At 41.7% G+C, this 19,349-nt stretch overlaps 1 protein-coding gene across 8 annotated transcripts in view; it reads right to left on the reverse strand.

The window, feature by feature from the left end:
• Window positions 1-558: 558 nt before the first annotated feature.
• Window positions 559-19,349, reverse strand: part of ASIC2 (acid sensing ion channel subunit 2) — a 565,171-nt gene continuing 546,380 nt past the window's right edge. For 3 of the 8 annotated variants that reach the window (XM_087945505.1, XM_087945508.1, XM_087945506.1), the window contains 5 exons: window positions 15,103-15,256; window positions 13,363-13,454; window positions 10,228-10,307; window positions 4,953-5,021; window positions 559-1,522 (listed from right to left, as the gene is read on the reverse strand). In XM_087945505.1, coding sequence (XP_087801631.1) covers window positions 1,421-1,522; window positions 4,953-5,021; window positions 10,228-10,307; window positions 13,363-13,454; window positions 15,103-15,256 — 497 coding nt within the window. In that variant the 3' untranslated portion in view covers window positions 559-1,420. Of the gene's footprint in view, window positions 1,523-2,059; window positions 3,104-4,952; window positions 5,022-10,227; window positions 10,308-13,362; window positions 13,455-15,102; window positions 15,257-19,349 lie in introns of all 8 variants that reach the window. The other 5 variants (XM_087945503.1, XM_087945502.1, XM_087945507.1 and 2 more) reach the window with 4 other exon arrangements.

Genomic DNA, 19,349 nt, shown 5'->3' on the forward strand with positions numbered 1-19,349 from the left:
AACTATTACTTATCTTCCGATGTCACTTATGCCATTGTTTAAAAGTGCTACTTTACTACATTCTGAATAGGATACACAGATCAGTTTCTACACAAAAGACAAATGTGCAAATAATACCCCCATAATTACAATTGCTTGAATCTTCTGCATTTAGGTTCCATTTAACTACTTGTTATAGAAATGTATATATAATCTATCTCAAGATAATATTGTAGAGATATTATAAAATATAGTCCATAAAAATTGTGTAGTTTCCTTTAACAGGATGATTGGGCATATCATACCCTGAACTGTAAACTAGCCATCCATGTTGTGACTTAATATGTTGTATGAATATAGTTTGTGTGATTATTTTACATGTATTGTTCAAGCCAAAGATTTGGGCCCAGTCAATGGTCTACAATACGACTTAAACAATCTACCAGAGTTATCACTCTGGAAACTGCTAAAACATTGCTTATAAACAGTCTAAAATAGTTTATTTTTACTCTTTTTAACGCTGATAGTTCCCAAGTTGTAGTAAAACATCCACAGAGGTGGAATAAGCAGAAATGACAGTTTATCCCCTTCCACAAGATCACCTTTAATAGTGCTGTTAAGAATGAGGAAGCAGGGCAAGTCAGAAAGGTAACTGGACCCCACATCCCCCAATCCTGGGACACACATATGTTGCATTACACGCCAATCTAGACAAGACAGTAGCTGTATGGCTAACTAGTGTCAATGGGGCTGTTGCGTTCGTGGGTGCCTGCATTTAAGAAGTGGTCTATAATGGTAGGTAGGGTGAGTCATTCTATTTGAGCATGCTCACCTTGGTCATCAAAGATCTGGCTCACCCAATGATTTGACCAGAACTTTTGGGACCCTGTCACATTTAGCATACAACAAAAAAGAATGGTGACCCTCAGAAATGGACCATTGCTTGTTTCTAATTCAGCAGTGATGTTGTTAAATAATGGTAAACTCTTGAGCAGGAAAGTCTGTGCCATAACCTCCAATTTCGTTGTGGCAAAAGAAAAAAGAAAAAGGGAGCAGTTGTTGGATGGAGACATGGCTTGTAAGGAAAAAGAGAGACTGCCATCAAAAGGACTGGCATGCAGACTTCTTTTGTATAACTTGTAGGCTGTCTATGAAAGAATGATTCCTTGGTCATCATACTTCTCCAGTTCAGAAACTGAGATGTGTTGTCTGCTGGTGGAAATAAATCTTGCTCCTTCCTATACCTCCTCCACTCATCCTGGTAGGACAGGCTGAGACAACTGAGTCCATGAAATCTTTCACTGATTTTGGCAAGAAGAGAGAAAGAGAACAATTGGATGCATAGTGAATTCCTCAGTGGTTCCCCCACCCTGTTAGTGAGCCTGAGTAGGATTCCCTGGCATTTGTAGTTTCTGCCATCCATAGTGCTGAGGAAGCATTGTCAGCACACAATTTCTTCCAACGTGCCAAGTGTTGTCTGCAGTGGGACTGTCACAGTGTGGCTTGTGGGAGCAGAATGGTTTGACAAGGGCTCACACCTGCTCTGTGAAGAGAAAAAGAGAAGACGACCAAAGGAGAATAAGTGGACAAGTCCATTCTTCAAATCTTACTTCAATTAAGAACTCACTAAACAGTTTTAGGCAGACATTCTTCTTTTGGCCTTAGCTATCTACCTCCAAGATAACAGTATTGGCATAGCTTGCAGAGATACAATATTGTAGGAGCTTTGCTATGTTGCATAAATGCTAGGCTTTATTAAAATCACTATAAGGGGTTTTAATATCCTACTAAAATAGGCCAAAAAGATAGGCATTTCAAGGATATAAATAGAGCTGATTTCCCATTTATATTAAGCTATTCATCTCATATTTTTTCTCAAGTTGTGATAAAATTCAGATCTGATGGCTTCAACACCAGCTACTCCTCCCCGCATTCCAGCCAGTGTTTGTTTGTTTACTGTCTTGATTGTTAAATTTTATGAAGAATGTAAAAGCTTGCATACTATTCTGCAACTTCTGACTTGTCCTAATAAATTGCCTAAACATGACGGTTCTCAAAATACAAGTGTGTTTCAACCTACCATTTTCAAATGGTGAATCCTGAAAGCCCCAAGGAAAAATTCAGAAAGGGTTTTGATGGCTGAGGGAATCACATTCTGTATTTGTACGGACATGACTTATTAATGACACAACATATATTTGAGCAAAAATGCATGAACGCATGCATTTAAAATGTTTAAATCTTGTTCATATTGGTATTGGAGTTACAACACTTCTTTAATTTATCTCATTAAAATCAATGGAATGTGAAAGAATTTAGTTTGGGCAAGGTTTATATACACCTATGCACATGCACATGCATGTAGAAACACACACAGACACACGCACACAAATGAAGACAAATATCTGTGAAGCTTGATATTGGAAACAATTACACTTTGAAATTTGAAATAGGATTCATAGGGGGAGGGAGAGAGTGTAAAATTTTGAAGAGCATTTTTTTTAGAATTTCAAAAACTAAAGTCACATGCCTTCTTAAACCCAATTAAAAATACTCCCAAATAAAGATTGGATTATTTTGCAATTGTTTCCTCATAAATGAATTCTGTTAAGTTCAATAGAACTTACTCTCAGATAAGACGTACACAAGATTACAATATCCAATTAATTTCACTGTTTTTGTTGCATAAAAAGAATCACTCTTTGAAGCCGATAAGGTATGCTTAGAGGGGCGCGGTGGCCAAGCAGTTAAGACGTTGGGCTTGTTGACCGGAAGATTGGCAGTTTGAGACCAAGTACTATGTGACAGAGTGAGCTTCCATTACTGGCCCCAGCTCCTGCCAACCTAGCAGTTCAAAAGCTTGTAAATGCAAGTAGATAAATAGGTACCACTTCGGTGGGAAAGTAACAGTGTTCTGTGTACCTTCGGCACATAGTCATGCTGGCCACATGACCACAGAAGCGTCTTCGGACAATGCTGGCTCCTTGGCTGTGAATCGTCGGAGATGAGCACCACCCCTTAGAGTCAGACACGACTGGCAGGGGAAACCTTTACATTTACCTTTTAAGGTATTCTTAATTTCTTTCTTGCAATGATGACAACTGTAAGATTGCTAAAGCCCTGCCTATAACAAATCAGGTTGTTAGAAGAGGAGGGACAGGAGCAGGAATATTGCATCTGGGCTGTAAAAATCCAGACCAAAAACCAATAATGGCAGCAAATAGTTAAAATTTCTGGACATCTGATAATTATCTGGAGTTTTGCACACCAGATTTGGTAGCCTACCAAGGAGACATATGTATCTCTTTTTCTTTTACGATGCACTTAAAACAAACGAAAAGCAAAACAACTAACCAACAATAAGATGCCTTCCCAGTGAAAGTCAAATATTTTGAATAAGGCAGACTTCTAACTAATAGACTAATAACATTATTTTGAAATAAGTTTGTGAAGCAATAAGATAAAGTGGATATGTGGGCACACTTCCGATCTGCAGCATTTATTTTGTTGATTATGAAATCAGTCAATTGAAGCTAGTAAGAAAAGTCTCATTTTGAAATCGGAGATGGAATTAAATGGCATTCAGGGACTTGATTTAAAAAGACTAATTTTAATTGTTTTTCTATTCCTCACCCATTTCCTATTAGTAATGTTTCTACCTCTTCTAATCCCCTCAACAATGCTGTCTGAATGTTCATGTTTGTCAACCTCAAAAGGCAGCAACATACATGGAACATCAGGAGCTAATCAGGTTTCACCTTTTCCCTTCAATGGGAGACTCCAAAGAATATTGTGCTATTGGTATCTAATGCACTAAGCCAGTGGTCTCCAACCTTGGCAACTTTAAGACTTGTGGACTTTAACTCCCAGAGTTCCTCAGCCAGCTTTCTGTGAGTTGAAGTCTGCAAGTCTTAAAGTTGCCAAGGTTGGAGACCCTTGCACTAAGCAATAATCCCCCTCACACTCGTATAGCCACTGTCCATGCAAAAAGGAAATAAAATAAATTGTATAATAAACAGTAAGCATTAAAATTTTCCAAAAACTTTCTACATGCTTTGTTTCCATTCCTCTGTGACATTTAAAAAAAACCCTGTGAGCTGTGAAGGTGAAATGCTGCCATGCCTGCAATTTTGCAATCAACTAAAAATGGGGGTGGGGGAGAGGGGGAATTTTAACCAATACATATAGGGAGAAACAAGCTCCAGGCACAGAACTTCTATTGGCTGGGGTGGAGTAGGGTGCAGGAGTCTAAGATCCAGGGCAACTCAAGAGTTCTGCCAATGGGAAAATGTATTCCCTACAAGTTTTGCAGAGTTCTTAGTAATTCAAAGGAAATGTCCAATTTTGCAGCAATTTTCAATAAATCAGAGGAGTATCAGAAAAAAAATGAGTCAGTTGCCTTAAGAGAAGGTGATATGGAATCAATCAGGATCAGAGCTAATCACAAAGTGATGCAAAATGGTGATTTTGAATGGCTCTCAGGAATCCACCTTTTGGAAGGTTTCTTCATTTAAGCAGCATTACATAGGGCAGAAATGGGATTTATTATTCAGAAATCCCTGCCAAGCCAATGCAAGTCAACTAGAGATCTAGAAATAAAGCTATCCAGAGCTAACTTATGCCCATCCCTTATTTAATTAACAGATGACCATTTGCTCCAGAGCTCACTCAGAGCTTTTTTTGTCAAGCCAGAAGTCAATCTGTACAATGTGAATTTAAAAAAGGACCCTCTGAGTAAATGCAAATGACTTTGCCTTCTGCATAAGAATAACTACAAGAAGCTGCTGCATCTGAGATTGGAGAGTAAACTACTGAAGCAGAAAGCATAAACTCGAGGCCCAGTGCCACTCTGTGCAGAAATTAAGGTCATCTCCCCTGCCAGATTGAAAATAGACTCTGCCAAGGAATATGTCAATGTGCTATATGTTGGCTTCTGCTTTTGTGAGTCCTGGCAGGGATGTGGGCCTACTTACCACATTCTCATCATGGCTTCCGTCTTCTTCCTCTGGGCCAAGAAGATCAAACAGTTTCTCTTTGATCAGCTAAAAGAAACAGGAGAAAAGATAAGATTCTCAGTTGCAGCAAAAATCTGATACATCCCAATCCTCTGGCAGCAGAAAGAGAGGTCCTCTTCTTTACATAGCACTGTGTTGGATTAATTATTTATTCTTAATCCACCTAGTAAATTCAGGGCACTGAAGCCTGTTTGCATAAGAAGTCTGACCCAGTACTCTTTTTTGAATTTAAAAATTTATTTAGCTTTGTTCACCTACTTCTAAGGCTCCTCTTGCTTTCTTAAAGTCTAGAAATACATTTTGTTTAAAAAAAAGTTAAAAGGAACAATGCTAAGATTTAATTTTAATGTTGTAAAATTCTTCTTTCCATACTGCAACTCTCATGAGGGCAATTTTCAGCAAACGATTATTATCTTAGTTTAGGATTACTTTCCAGAGATAATTATATTGCTCTAACCAGGAAAAATAAGGGAGGGGGGGGGAAACATGTTTCAAAGCCCTGCATTTGAATTATCTCAGAGAAAGACAGATGTTGCAGGGCAAACCTGTATGCACAACAGATTCTCTTGCCAAATTCAACCAAGTGAATCATGCTATGATTTTCTAATCTGTTCCCAGAAACTGCTTTGTTTAACAGGCCCTAAATTGTATGCACTGGGGAGGTCCTATCCTGTCCTATGCTTGGGCATCCAACTAACTGCAGTCCAGGAACAAGACCTGAAAACGGATAGACTAGTATTTATTCATTTTTGCCTTTGCTTGCAGGGATGCCAGTCAAAAGGCAAGCTTAAATTCTACTTTTTATTGGGCTGGTTGTATGTCGTAAAGTTAGGATGCTTTGGCTTCTGATACATCTTACCCCAACCCTAAACTGTATCTTTTTGAGAATTCCCCAGTCTGGAGAGAGCCAGCCGTAGATGTGGCAACCAAGATTCCAAATCACTTTTTCCTTCCAAGGTTTATTTGTTATTCACTTCTTTTTTTTAAGTTAAATGTATATCACACTTTCTCCAGGATCCTAAACAATGTGTAGCACACTCTTCCACAAGAATAACACACAGTGAGGCTTGAAAGGGAGTTACTTCTGAATGTAAGAATCCCTGCTTTTCATAGAGTACCCGTATATACTCGAGTATGTCGACCCGAATATAAGCCGAGGCACCTAATTTTACCACAAAAAACTGGGAAAACTTATTGACTCGAGTATAAGCCGAGGGTGGGAAATGCAGCAGCTACTGGTAAATTTCAAAAATAAAAATAGATACCAATAAAAACTTTCACTAGGACAGTTGAGAATAAGTTTGATGTTCACAATTTCCTCTTTGAAAGAGACCAGTAAATAGGGAACAAGAAGATGAAGAAAAAGAAGTGTGTTTTTCACACTTTTCACACTGCAGTGAACAAAAATGGCATCGTAGGAACAGAACTTATTCTCAGTCCAAAGGTTTTTTGTGATTTCTTCCCTGATTTAAGGGAAATTTGGGAAAGCGATATCACTATCATGAAAGGTTTAATTGATTCACTAACCCAAAAGAAGATGATGATGACAGTGGGAGGCAGGAGTCACTCTCTCCCTTGCAAGAAAAAGCAAGAGCCGTTCTTATGATCTCTCTCTCTCTCTCTCTCTCCCGTAATACAGTCAAGCCCTTTCCAGCACGCGATCTGCCGCCGCAGCTTTGTACCTTGCAAATGCAAAATCCGGGGTTTTTGCATTTGCAAGTGCTAAGCGGCGGGCGGATCGCGCATGCTGAAAGGGCTTGACTGTATTGGAGAAGAGAGATCATAAACGGCTCTTGCTTCGTCAAGGAGAGTGACCTGCCTCCCACTGTCATCAACATCTTCTTCTTTGGGTTAGTGAATCAAGTAATTTGGGAAATGATCTCACTATCATGAAAGTCAGTGTTCTCTGCCCGTGGGGCGTTTGGAAAGCGCCCCACGGCATATCCACGCGCATGTAAGGGGAATCAGAAATCCCGCGTTCAACGCCTAGCACGCAGCTGTGAGCAAATACTGGGAAAACCTGATTGATCAGAAGGAAGGAGGCAAAAGAGGGAGGGGTGGTGGTGGACAGAGGTCCCACTGGTATTTGTGAAACACTTGGTCGGCAGCGCTTAAAGTCAACGTCCTGGCTCCCACCCACCCACCCACCCAAAGCCACGAAGTCCCCCAATCGCACAGCCCAGAATCGCCCTCCCCTCGGGGCAGCAACGACGCCCGGTGTTTCCCGAGACAAGAAGCTCCGCCGTGCAATGAAAGCGCCCTGGCTCTAGGCTCGCGGGCTCAGAAAACAACGCGAGCCGAGGTCGCTTTGGCTCCGCTCAGCTTCGTTTCCTCAGCCCCAGCTCTTTCAGTCCGCTCGGGAGGAGGGGAGGAGGTGGCGGCGGCTCACGTTGTTTTCTGAGCTCTAGGCTCTAGGCTCAGAAAACAACGGCTGAGCGGAGTCTCAGCTCCGCTCAACTTCGTTTCCTCAGCCCCAGCTGCTTTCAGTCCGCTCGGGAGGAGGGGAGGAGGTGGTGGCGGCGGCTCGCGTTGTTTTCTGAGCTCTAGGCTCTAGGCTCGCGGGCTCAGAAAACAACGTGAGCCGAGGTCGCCGGCTCCGCTCAGCTTCATTTCCTCAGCCCCAGCTGCTTTCAGTCCGCTCGGGAGGAGGAGGAAGCGAAGCTGGCGGGCCAGCGACCTCAGCTTGCATTGTTTTCTGAGCCCTAGAGCCTAGAGCCTAGAGCTCAGAAAAACGCAGCCGCCACCACCACCTCCTCCCCTTCCTCCCGGCGGACTGAAAGCAGCTGGGGCTGGAAAGCAGCTGAGCGGAGCAGGCGACCTCGGCTCAGCGTTGTTTCTGAGCCCGCGAGCCTAGAGCCAGGGCGCTTTCATTGCACGGTGGAGCTTCTTGTCTCGGGAAACACGGGCGTCCTTGCTGCCCCTAAGGGGAGAGGCGATTCTGGGCTGCGCGATTGGGGGACTTCGTGGCTTTGGGTGGGTGGGTGGGAGGCGAGACGGACGGAGATCCGTGAAGTGGGGCTTGCCTGCCCTTGCTGGCTGCCTCTGCTTCCTTAGGGGCGGGGAAGGGGCTCATCTGGACCAAGGGTGAGTCTCCCCCTCAGTTTCCCCTGAAGGATCTTCCGTCGCTTTTGCCTTCTCCCTACATCTTCCCTCTGTTAAAAATCCCCCTCCCACACTTATTTTCGGGTGGATAGATTTCGTGTCTGAGCATTCTCACATGGCGGTGGGTCTTTCCCCCTAAAAACAGTTAAAAAAGAAAAACAATATATCCTCATGCAAGAACTTTTCTGCTTCCGATTACCCCCATGCTTAAAAGTTGCAAAGGAAACACGGAAGCAGGGAAGCGGCTGCCCAGCTCCGGAGCTCCACACCATTTTTTTTCAGAGGGAATCTGACTCGAGTATAAGCCGAGGGGGTTTTTCAGCACAAAAAATGGGCTGAAAAACTCGGCTTATTTCGAGTATATACGGTAGATTCCAGGCTCAAGTCCCAGCATCTCCATGCAAAACACTCTTTTTTTCCGGACAATAATGAGCAAACTATACCGATCAAACTTGTAGAAAGGAATCCTTTGTGAAAGCCGGTGTGATGTTGGCATTAAGGTGCTGCATGCGGATTAGGAAAACGCAGATTCAATCACTCTGGGCCAGTTTCTATCTCTTTCCCTTTCTCTCTGCATAACCTGATACCTCTGACAGGTATTGCTCTTGTTGGTAGTGGGCATCCGGAAGAAGCAGGAAAAGCACCCTCAAACCAGCAGTGTTAGCTTAGAAAACAGGTAGCAGTTGCTTTCTGTTCGTGCTGCAACCCCTCTCCCCTTAACCAGCAAATGTGAGCAAATGTTAACAGCTACCAGCCTATCAAGGCACATGTTTTCTTATAATAACTCTGCAAAGCAGGAGTGGATAATCCACGGGCTGCTTAGAGCCCCTGGATACCTTTTCCTGTCTCTCTCTCTCTGGACAGATGCAATTTTCTGATGCCAACTGATGAAAAGCAAAGATAAAAACTGCTTAATCCTTCAGATAGGTTCAACATACCCAAAGTTTTCATAACAGCCCCAACCCATCATCACTTCATCCCAAGCCAGATAAGATATTAGGCTGTGGTCCTGTGTGTGTGTATGTGTGTATGTGCATGTGTGTATGTATGTATGTGTATATATACACACACACACACACATATATATATACATACATACACACATATCGTGTTTCCCCAAAAATAAGACCCTGTCTTATATATATTTTTTGCCACCCAAAAGGCACCAGGTCTTATTTTCAGGGGATGTCATCCACTGATTAACCTCACTTTTGCGTGTCGCCCTGGCCTCCTTTTCACTGTCAGAGGCCTTCTTCTTTGGCCAGCAAGGCTTTCCTGAAGGCCTTTGCAGCCAATAACAGAGCACTGGATCAATCCAGAGCTTTTTTATCAGCTACAGAGGCCTTCAGGAAAGCCTTGCCAGCCTTGCTGGCTGCAGAAGAAATGGGCCAACAAGGCAGGTGTCGGGGTGGTGCGAGGCCTGGCTGCAACTGTCCAAAGGTAAGTAGTAGGGCAGCCCCACTCCCCCATCCCAACCCTAGCTTAATTTTTATCTGTACACTCTGGAGTGGGTGCATTCTTAATTAGGGCTTATTTTGGGGGGGGGGGGGTAGAGCTTATATTGGGCACATGTGTAAAAATCAAGCTAGGACTTACTTTCAGGGTAGGTTGTATTTTGGGGAAACACAGAAATATATCTGTGTGTGTGTGTGTGTGTGTGTGTGTGTGTGTGTGTGTTGAGTACCCAATTCAATGAGTTTCAAAGCAGTTGAGTACCCACACACACACACACACACACACACACACACAAATCCATGTTAACATAAAATGTGTATTTAATGTCTTACTCAGGTGCTTTTTTAGTTAAATTAAAATGCATACTAGTCTGTGTGCGTGCAGAAAGATATAGTGGAAATAGTTTTAGGATAGCATCAGGATGTGTACTACCCTTCTAGAGTCAAATTTATATTCTAAACCTTGGTATTTTTGAACCTTGTAGAAGAAATGTAAAATTTGGTGATTAGATTTTGTGTTTCAAGATTTCAAAATGTATGTTCAGAAAACAAAGATTGCAGAGCTTATTATACTATTGGATCAAAGTAGGCCCATGGATGAAATCTGTTCTTTCAACCCCTCAACATGAAAATACATGGCCCTTATTCACTACTTCAAGGAAAAGGCTGCAACTTACCTCATAAATATAGTCAAATACTTCCAGAATAGTGAGGATACTAGCACCAATAAAAAGACCCATCTGACCCCCAATATCACCTGGGGAAGAAAGTGGAAAAAAAAACCCAGAAATAGATGTTTTAATCTTGCATTTTAATGCACATCAAAGTAAATTGCTTGGACTAGAAATAAGGCCCCTCAGCTAAGTAAACTAAAATCTATTTTGAGCATTTCTATGCTATCTGTAAAGAAAAAAGAATGCCTCCTCTTCCTCCTGCATGGAATTCCAGATCACATATTCCTTATTAGAAGGATAGACCAGGGGTTGCCAACCTTTTGGACCTCAGGGACCACCAAACTCATAATTTTAAATCCCGCAGACCACTAATATGAATTTTGACTGACGGTGGCTTGCTGACGTTGTGGGAGAGAGAGAGAGATCCGATCTAACCTTTGAGGGCTGGCGGTGATGTTCTCTCTCTTTCTCCCTCCCCCCTCCCTCTCTCTCTCTCACACACACACACATACAGGTCTCTCACACTCCCACCCTCTCCAAGACAGCCACATTCCTAACCTGCTTTTCAGCTCCATTCTCAGGGGGAGAGAGAAAGAGACAGACAGACAGACAGTATTCTGCTATCCCAAATAAAGAACGATCAATCGGTAGGAAAACGGGGTGGGGGATTTTCTTGCAGACTATTTTTGGGATTTTCCCAGGGTCTTTGGATCACAGGATACCGTTTCCAGCTCCATTCTCAGGGGGCGGGGGGAGAGAGAGAGAGACTTTTGGCTTCATGCAAGGAAAGCAGCAGAAGCAGCAGAAGTCTTTCTTTCTCTCCCCCAAACTCCATCAGAAATGAGTCTTTGCCGGTGCAGCCTCTTGGAGCAGGATGCCTTGCAGGGTCCCAAAGACTCATTTCTGGTGTTGTTTGGGGAGAGAAAGAAAGACTTGCTGCTTTCCTTGCATGCAGCCAAAAGCAGAAGAAGAAGCAGAAAGCAGCAGCCTGGTGGCCAGGCGAGGTGCATGGGGCAAGTAGGACAGGTTCCCCCCTCCGTCCTTTTCACCCTCCCCTCACTACCTCATGTTGTTCGCAATGCAAGCCTTGTGTTCCCATGGTCCATGTGGGCGGTGCAGCCTTGTGTTCCTGCGCAGCCTGGATTAATTGCTTTGGGGGGGGGGGTGCTTTGGGGGTGACATTTCTCTGTGGACCACCCAAATTTTCTCGCAGACCACCAGCAGGCCACGGGCCACTGTTTGGCAACCACTGGGATAGACCATTTCTTTTTCAAAACCAAGATCCAGAGCAATGCAGTTTTTAGATTTCCAATTACAGCTGTGTAAGTAAACTCTGCATTGATTGGCTCCTGGGACAAAATTAAAGCCACTCTTCTCCTCTTCATTAGAGTTTCAACTTACTTTCTCCAACATTCCAGATATGATCATTCCTGGTCCTACTCTAATTCCTATAGTACTTCCCTCTTCCCCAGTTTAACAAAGAGTTAAACTAAATTAAACTGCCAGGTGCTTGAACATAATGCCTCATTTTAACAGGTCAAAAGCCTATCCAAAGCAAGATCTCAGTGCACAGGATAAAGACATAAAGACTTATGCCAGGATTGCCATAAGGTATTAGTGTCAATTAAAAATAAATAAATGAAAGAGTTTGGATTAAAGAAAAGAAGTAATAAAAGAAAAAAAACCCTACAGTTGTTGCAGAAGTGTATGCACACAAACATACCCCCTTCTTTTTCCTGTCATTATCACAGATGATCTCTATACAAACAGGAAGAAATCTCTGTTTATTGTTTAGAAAATAAAAGGCTTACATCTCCATGACAACAGGGGATATGATTAAATGCAGCCAACAAAGGCTTTGGACACACAAGCCAAAACTCAAACTCTGTTCTTTTCACTCATACAAGGTTTGGGATTTGACTTCCTAAGTATTTATTAGGTAGATGGATGATAAACCAGAGCTTCTATCATGGCAACCCATATTTTCTCATCTTCTTCAATAGTGTTACTGGTTCTATGATTTGAGGTGCAATCCCATAGTTAGGATACCTAAATAAAGGGCCAGACGATTTTGAAAGAGACTTGATACATTAATGGAAATCCAAATAACAAATATTTCAAATATAGCAACAGAAAGGTATGTCTCCTTTAAGAGATAGGTGCAACCCTGTATTAGTCCAAGATCCGATGCAAGAAATCTCCCTGTTATGGATTCTAGTCTCATCTTTCTTTGCCTGCTTGGCAAAAAAATGAAGTTTCATTTTTGTTCTATTATTTTCCTTTATTGTTTCATTATTTTCTAAGAACCGTAGCCTCCTTGCCATCTCAAACATGCCTTATTGTGCCTTAATTAAGAAAGCTTCACATCAAGACTGGATAAGGCCCAAAAAAGAAAATAAGAATAGCGGACATGGACGATACTCTTCTGATAGATAGATTTACTTGGAATATTTAAAGTTGTGCAAGCAGATAGATCTTCATTTTCCAACGTTCTCATTTTGCCTGCACAGACTGGCATAAACTTCATGAATTCATACTATGATTCTGAGCTGGTGGAATCAAGATTTTTCTGAGCTCAGCATAGAAGCCCCATAATAATGCAGGTAGTCCTTGATTTATAACCATTTATTTAGCGACTGTTCAAAGTTACCACAACACTGAAAAAACTGACTTAACAATGGGTCCTCACACTTATAACCACCATAGCGTCCCATGTGATCAAAATTAAGTACTTACGATGATGCAGAGTCATGTGGTAAAAGTGGCAAAAAAGGTCGTAAAATTGGCCGTGACTCACTTAACAATTGCCTTGCTTAATAATGAAATTTCTGGTCTCAATTGTGATTGTGCGTTGAGAACTACCTGTAGTCCAGAGTAGTCCAGTGATGGTAAAGACTCCTGGATCAGATTTATTCAGTGGTCAAAGTAATAAGGAGAGCCATTTGCTGCCTATAGCATTTCTTAAGGGCTTGTTGGGTTTGTCCCTCTCTGTCTCCCTGTGCCCATGTTGCTTTGTTTCTGTTTCCTGTTGTTCCTCACCAACTGACAGGAGTTCCCCGGGATTAGTTCATGGGGCTGACCTCCGTATTGTTTACAAACTTCAAGCATGTTGTGTATGTGCACAGAATATTTACTCACCAAGTAACGCTGCCACTTCATATGCTTTCCTCTGCTCAATGGTCTCATAGTTAAGAGCTTCGAAGAATATATCCAGTACAAGTATATTCTCCCTAAGAAAGAAAACAGGTAGCCCGGAGGACATCAACAAGAAGCAATTCATTCCTTGAGAGTAAGTAATTGGTGGAGAACATGCCAGTGTTCCCAGTGTTGTTCAACTGAAATTCACAAATGGTGCAGAGGGTCCCATGTATCCCATTCCTCCCTTATAGTTTCTTGATAAACAGAACATTCACTCTTCACTTATCCACTCCCTTTTCTTGAATATTTGTTGCAAATGAGCAGGTGATTAAGAATAAAAACTGTTTATAGACAACCCTGATTCCCTTGGAGACTGAGAAGAAGAAGGATGCCACAAAGTCCCAGTAAACGATAGGAATGCTTCACTAGGTTTGATCTCCCTTCTCAAAACTGGCACTTTCCATATATGCTGGTGCTATAATTCACAAAATGCCTAAAATTACAGTCCTATCGAATTGTACCGTCTTTCTGTTTCCCACAATAAACAATGATTTGGAGGCAGTAACTCTTTGAAGCTATTGCTATTCTCAAAACTGATAGTCAGGTGCAGACTCTAATGAACCATGCTAATAATTTTACCAATGGTCTAAAATATAGGTCTGAAGACTGTGGATTTTGATTTGACCATTTGTACAAAGCACCTTGGCTTCAAGGAATATTGATTGAAAAAAATAGCCTATCAGGATACAATAATTGATTGTATGGACTAAACCCAAGATACGGTGTCCTATAAAATCTTGACTTCCAATATATCTCATCTAATCAGTGCAAGGACAGAACATTTGCATCTATTCTAACTTACTGCTTGTTTTGACTGTGTACCTACTTCTGGATCTCCTGACCTTTAACTGGAGACTTTAGATTGTGTCTTCTATCTATGTTTGATTAGGTACTTGCTTCTAACACTGAATCTTGTTTGATACTCTGGAAACCCTAAATTTTTATGACTGAATTTGATTTCAAGTTCAGGTTGGTGGCTTATTTAGTAGCCTTAGTAGTGTTAGGAATGTAAGTCACCTAACAGTTATTTGGGTTGGAAATATATAAACTAGGATAGACATTTTAATACTGTATCTTTAAGAGAATGCTAAAACTGTAATTGGGTGTGGTTCCACAAATGGCCATAAGATGGAGCCAGAAACCTGGGTTGTTTAGTCTCAGTGAAGTGTGTTTCCTTCTGTTGGAGAGTTTTGCGGTTCCTCCTAAATGACTGTTACTGATCGTTGATATAAGTCTGTTACTGAACTGTTTTTTGATACTGGACTTTGGTATTTGGATTATCCCTGAATTGAAAACTGACTGCTTTACCTATGAATGACTTGGACTGCTTGTTTGGACTTTGCTTAAATGTTTATTGGCAGTAAAAACCTACATTTACTGTACAGTGTATCTGTGTGCTGTTTGTGTGTTATTCTTTACCACTCTCACTACGTCTCCCTGTATGCGCTCATTCTCCTAACAGGGAATTACCTCAACAAGTAGCAAATAATACCTCATGCTTCTGAAATTCTGAAATCTAACAAAGCTGGAAACTGATACCTGAATGAATCCCAAATGAGCAAATCCTAATTGATACTTGACAATAACCATGATAATTTTTTTTTATTACACAACTTCCCTTTGGCTTACTTTACTTCATAAAATGATTTTTCCAGCCCTTTTAAAACCAGGATTACGTACGAGATATATTTCTCTGACTTGTTAAACTTCTTCTCAAGGTATTTAGCCGAGGTCTTGCTGGGGATCTTAACCATGGACAGTTCCTTGTTGTAACGGGTCAAATTGCATGGGGTTTGGCACTCACAATAATCATTTCCCTTTTCACCGAGAAGCACTGTAAGGCAAAGCAAGAACCAGATAGGTTGATGAGAGATGAGAGATTAAGCTAGACCTGCATTACGTAACATGATGCCTTTTAGTTGAGGTTGACTATAATTCCCATGATCCCACCCAGGCAACATCAGAGGGATTATACGCTCATGAACTTGTAGAATATGCTTTTGGAGAAGGCAGATTTATACCCACACAGTAATAGCTCGGGCAATGTCCCAAGAATGTTTTATGTAACTCATGGCAGAGATATCTGGGAACCTATTGTTCTTCTTTCTGTTCACCAAAGACATTCATTAAAGTTCTATTATTAACAATCATAGCTAATAAAAGCCACTGATAGGGTAATCCATTATGAATTCTCTCCTCCTTTTAAAAAGTCTATCAAAAGTCCAATTTATATGCTGTAGTGATGGTGAGCTTGCTACCAGAAATAGCCTCTGCCTTCAATTTTTTTCTTTGCAGTAATATATGGAAACTTGTTCTTAAATTATACTCCACACTCAATTTTATGCAACTTTATAAATGAAACCGAAATTTACAAATATATATATATCTTAAGTTTTCACGGGTATTTATATGTATGGTATTCAGCTTTGTTCGGGTATTTTCCCACGTCATTATAGTTGTGCTTTTAAAGTTGTAGCGACGTTTCAGCAGAATCTCACCTGCCATCATCAGGCTTCTGTATTGTGTTCGTCTGTGAGTCAGACTTTTACAGTTGTTTCAGTTTTAAATTTGGGGCTAGCCTACTGTTGTGCCAGAATGGTTTTTTCTTCATCCTGATTGGTTTGCTAAGTGTTTAGCTAGGTTTCGTAGTGGTGCTCCTCTGGAGCTGACTATGGGTCTTTGTGTATTTTTGCCTTCTTTGTGTATTTTTGGGAGGCTGTATAGTTTGGGGCATCTAGAAGATGTCAGACCTACTCCAAGACTCCACATAAAAACCCATAAACACAAGAAGAAAATTATAACCAGCCACATGAGCAAAGAGATCCAACAGACGATCATCCCAAGAGAAAAATCTTCCAGATGCCCCAAACTATACGGCCTCCCAAAAATACACAAAGAAGGAATACCTCTCAGACCCATAGTCAGCTCCAGAGGAGCACCACTACAAAACTTAGCTAAACACTTAGCAAAACAGCTACAGCCCCATGCTGAAACAGCAGCTTCACATGTACAAAACTCATACTACTTCTTGGAAATGATCAAAGATCTACACGTGGAACAAGAAGATCTGCTTGTAAGTTTCGACGTGGTTTCACTATTCACTCAAGTCCCGATAAAAGAAACTCTTGAAATCATCAAAAATAAATACCAACCAGCTAAACACCTCATGGAACTAACAGAACACTGCTTAACCAACACATATTTCATATACAAAGGACAAAGATACAAGCAAATTGAAGGAGCCCCCATGGGATCACCACTGTCACCCATCATTGCAAACCTGTTCATGGAAGAATTCGAATCCAGAGCCCTGGCTAATGCCACCCACAAACCCAAACTATGGTTAAGATACATCGATGACACATTTGTGATTTGGCCCCATGGAAAAGAAAACCTAAACAATTTCCTAACACACCTAAACAGCACACACCCCAAAATCAAGTTCACCATGGAAACGGAAACAAACAAACAACTACCATTCCTAGATGTACTAATCTACAAAAAAAAAAAAAAACAGATGGCACACTAGGGCACACCATATACCAGAAGAAAACACACACCAACTGCTACCTCAACACCCAATCCCACCACCACCCAGCACAGATAAACTCCGTGGCCAAAACACTAATTGCTAGAACCAAACGCCTGACAGACAAGACACACATAAAGACTGAACTATGCACCCTGACTAAAGTACTGACAGCCAACGGCTTCCACAAAAGCAAAATCACCGGCTTGATCCACAAAAACACACTGAGACATAATGGAGACCTAGAAGATGAACAGACCTATGGAACAGCTGTCCTGCCCTACATAAGAGGTACTACAGACAAAATCAGTAAGATACTACACAGGCATCACATCAAGATTGCCTTCAAAACAGACAGAAAAATAGCAGCCATCCTTAGAAACCCCAAAGATAAAATTGACCTGGAAAACCAAGGCATATATGAAGTCCCCTGTGCATCATGCCCTGCCACATACATTGGACAGACCAATAGAAGAATAAGTACCCGCCTGGATGAACGCAAAAATGCAGTAAAGAAGCTGGAACACACTTCCTTGCTAGTCCAACACATGAAAGCCACAGGTCATAGCATCAACTTCAATGGCACCAAAACCCTAGCCACTATAGAAAACCCCAGCCACAGAATTATCAGAGAAGCCATAGAGATTGAAAAAAGACCTGAAAGCATGAATAGAAGAGATGATTCCACCAGACTGTCAATCATTTGGAAGCCTGCACTCACAAACAAAAAATCTCCACACCACTAGCCAGGCAAACACCTGGGCACAAACAGATTCCCCCTGATACCTCCAGCTCAAACCAACCAGGCACCCAGATGAAACCTAGCTTCCTAACAAATGATAGCCGTCCATTTACTCAGAGCCAAGCTGCACTAAAAGCCTCCAATACAGGAACACAATGTTGCCAGCCAATCAAGACACAAAAAAAGCCACAAAACAGACAGAAGATATTAGAAACACCAATCAAGCAGAACACAGCAAACTCCAAGACCAATAAACTCAGACCAAGACTCCCAACCAATCAGGATGAAGAAAAAACCATTCTGGCACAGCACTAGGCTAGCCCCAAATTTAAAACTGAAACAACTGTAAAAGTCTGACTCACAGACGAACACAATACAGAAGCCTGATGATGGCAGATGAGATTCTGCCGAAACGTTGCTACAACTTTAAAAGCACAACTATAATGATGTGAGTAAATACCCAAACAAAGCTGAATACCATACATGTAAGTACCCACGAAAATGTAAGAATATATATATATATATATATATATATATATATATATATATATATATATATATATATATATATATATATATATATATATATATGGATCTTTGGTTATTTGGGTTTTCTCCCGCGTAAAATTGGAAGTATTTTGGCGACGTTTCGACGAAATCTCATTCGTCATCTTCAGGCTTGTGTCTTCGGCTTTGTGCTTCTTGGAGTAATGTGAGCTTGCAGCTGTTTTTTCTTTTAACTGCCAGTAGGAGTGAGGCTTGATTGAGTGGGGGCTTGGCTGTGTTCTGATTGGCTGGGGTGTGTTCTCATTGGTGGGGTCCTGGCTGTGATCTGATTGGTTGGGGGGGTTGGCTGTGTCCTGATTGGCTGGGGGTGTGCTCTGTTCAGGTGGGAGCTTGGCTGTGTTAAGGTTAGTCTTAGTTGTTGGGGGATTTGAGCTGGTGAGCTGTGATCCTGTTGTTTGGCTTCGCATTTGTGGTCATGCCACATCTTCATGTTAGGCGTCAGTTCGCTTCATGTATGGGTCGGAGGGTTTTCAAGCGGGTAGTGATGCAGCTGCGGTATGGCTTCTGGTCCGTGGTCATGTCTCATCATCTGTGTGGGTGTGAATCTGCTTTCTACGTGGAAATGTGGTGGTAGCATCTTGTGTGGCCTTCGTGGGTGTGGGTCTGGTGTCATTCTTCATGTTAGGTACTCGTTTGTTAATGAGGGCGGGTTTCCAAATGGCTGGTAGGCGGGAGGTATCATCTCGTTTATTCATGCTGTGTGGGCGTTTTTCTATCTCTATGGCTTCTCTGATTATTCTGTTGTTGAAGTTTTGAGTTTTGGCGATAGTTCTGGTATTTTTAAAATCAATCTCATGTCCTGTGGCTTTGAGGTACTGGACCAGGGAAGAGGTCAGTTCTTTTTTGATTGAGTTCTTGTGTTCTTCAATGCGTGCACTAATTCTACTGTTGGTTTGTCCGATGTATGTGTTGGGGCAGGCGGTGCAAGGGATTTCGTATACTCCTTGGTTTTCTAACTCGATTCTGTCTTTAGGGTTTCTTAGGATGGTGGATATTTTTCTGTTTGTGCAGAATGCTGTCTTAATGTTGTGTTTTTGGAGGATCTTGCTGATTTTGTCTGTAGTGCCTTTTATATATGGGAGGAGGGCT

This window comes from Notechis scutatus, chromosome Z, assembly GCF_049901735.1.
Source record: "Notechis scutatus isolate UNSWTSFEM ecotype Mainland chromosome Z, rNotScu1.2, whole genome shotgun sequence".
Lineage (NCBI taxonomy): Eukaryota > Metazoa > Chordata > Lepidosauria > Squamata > Elapidae > Notechis > Notechis scutatus.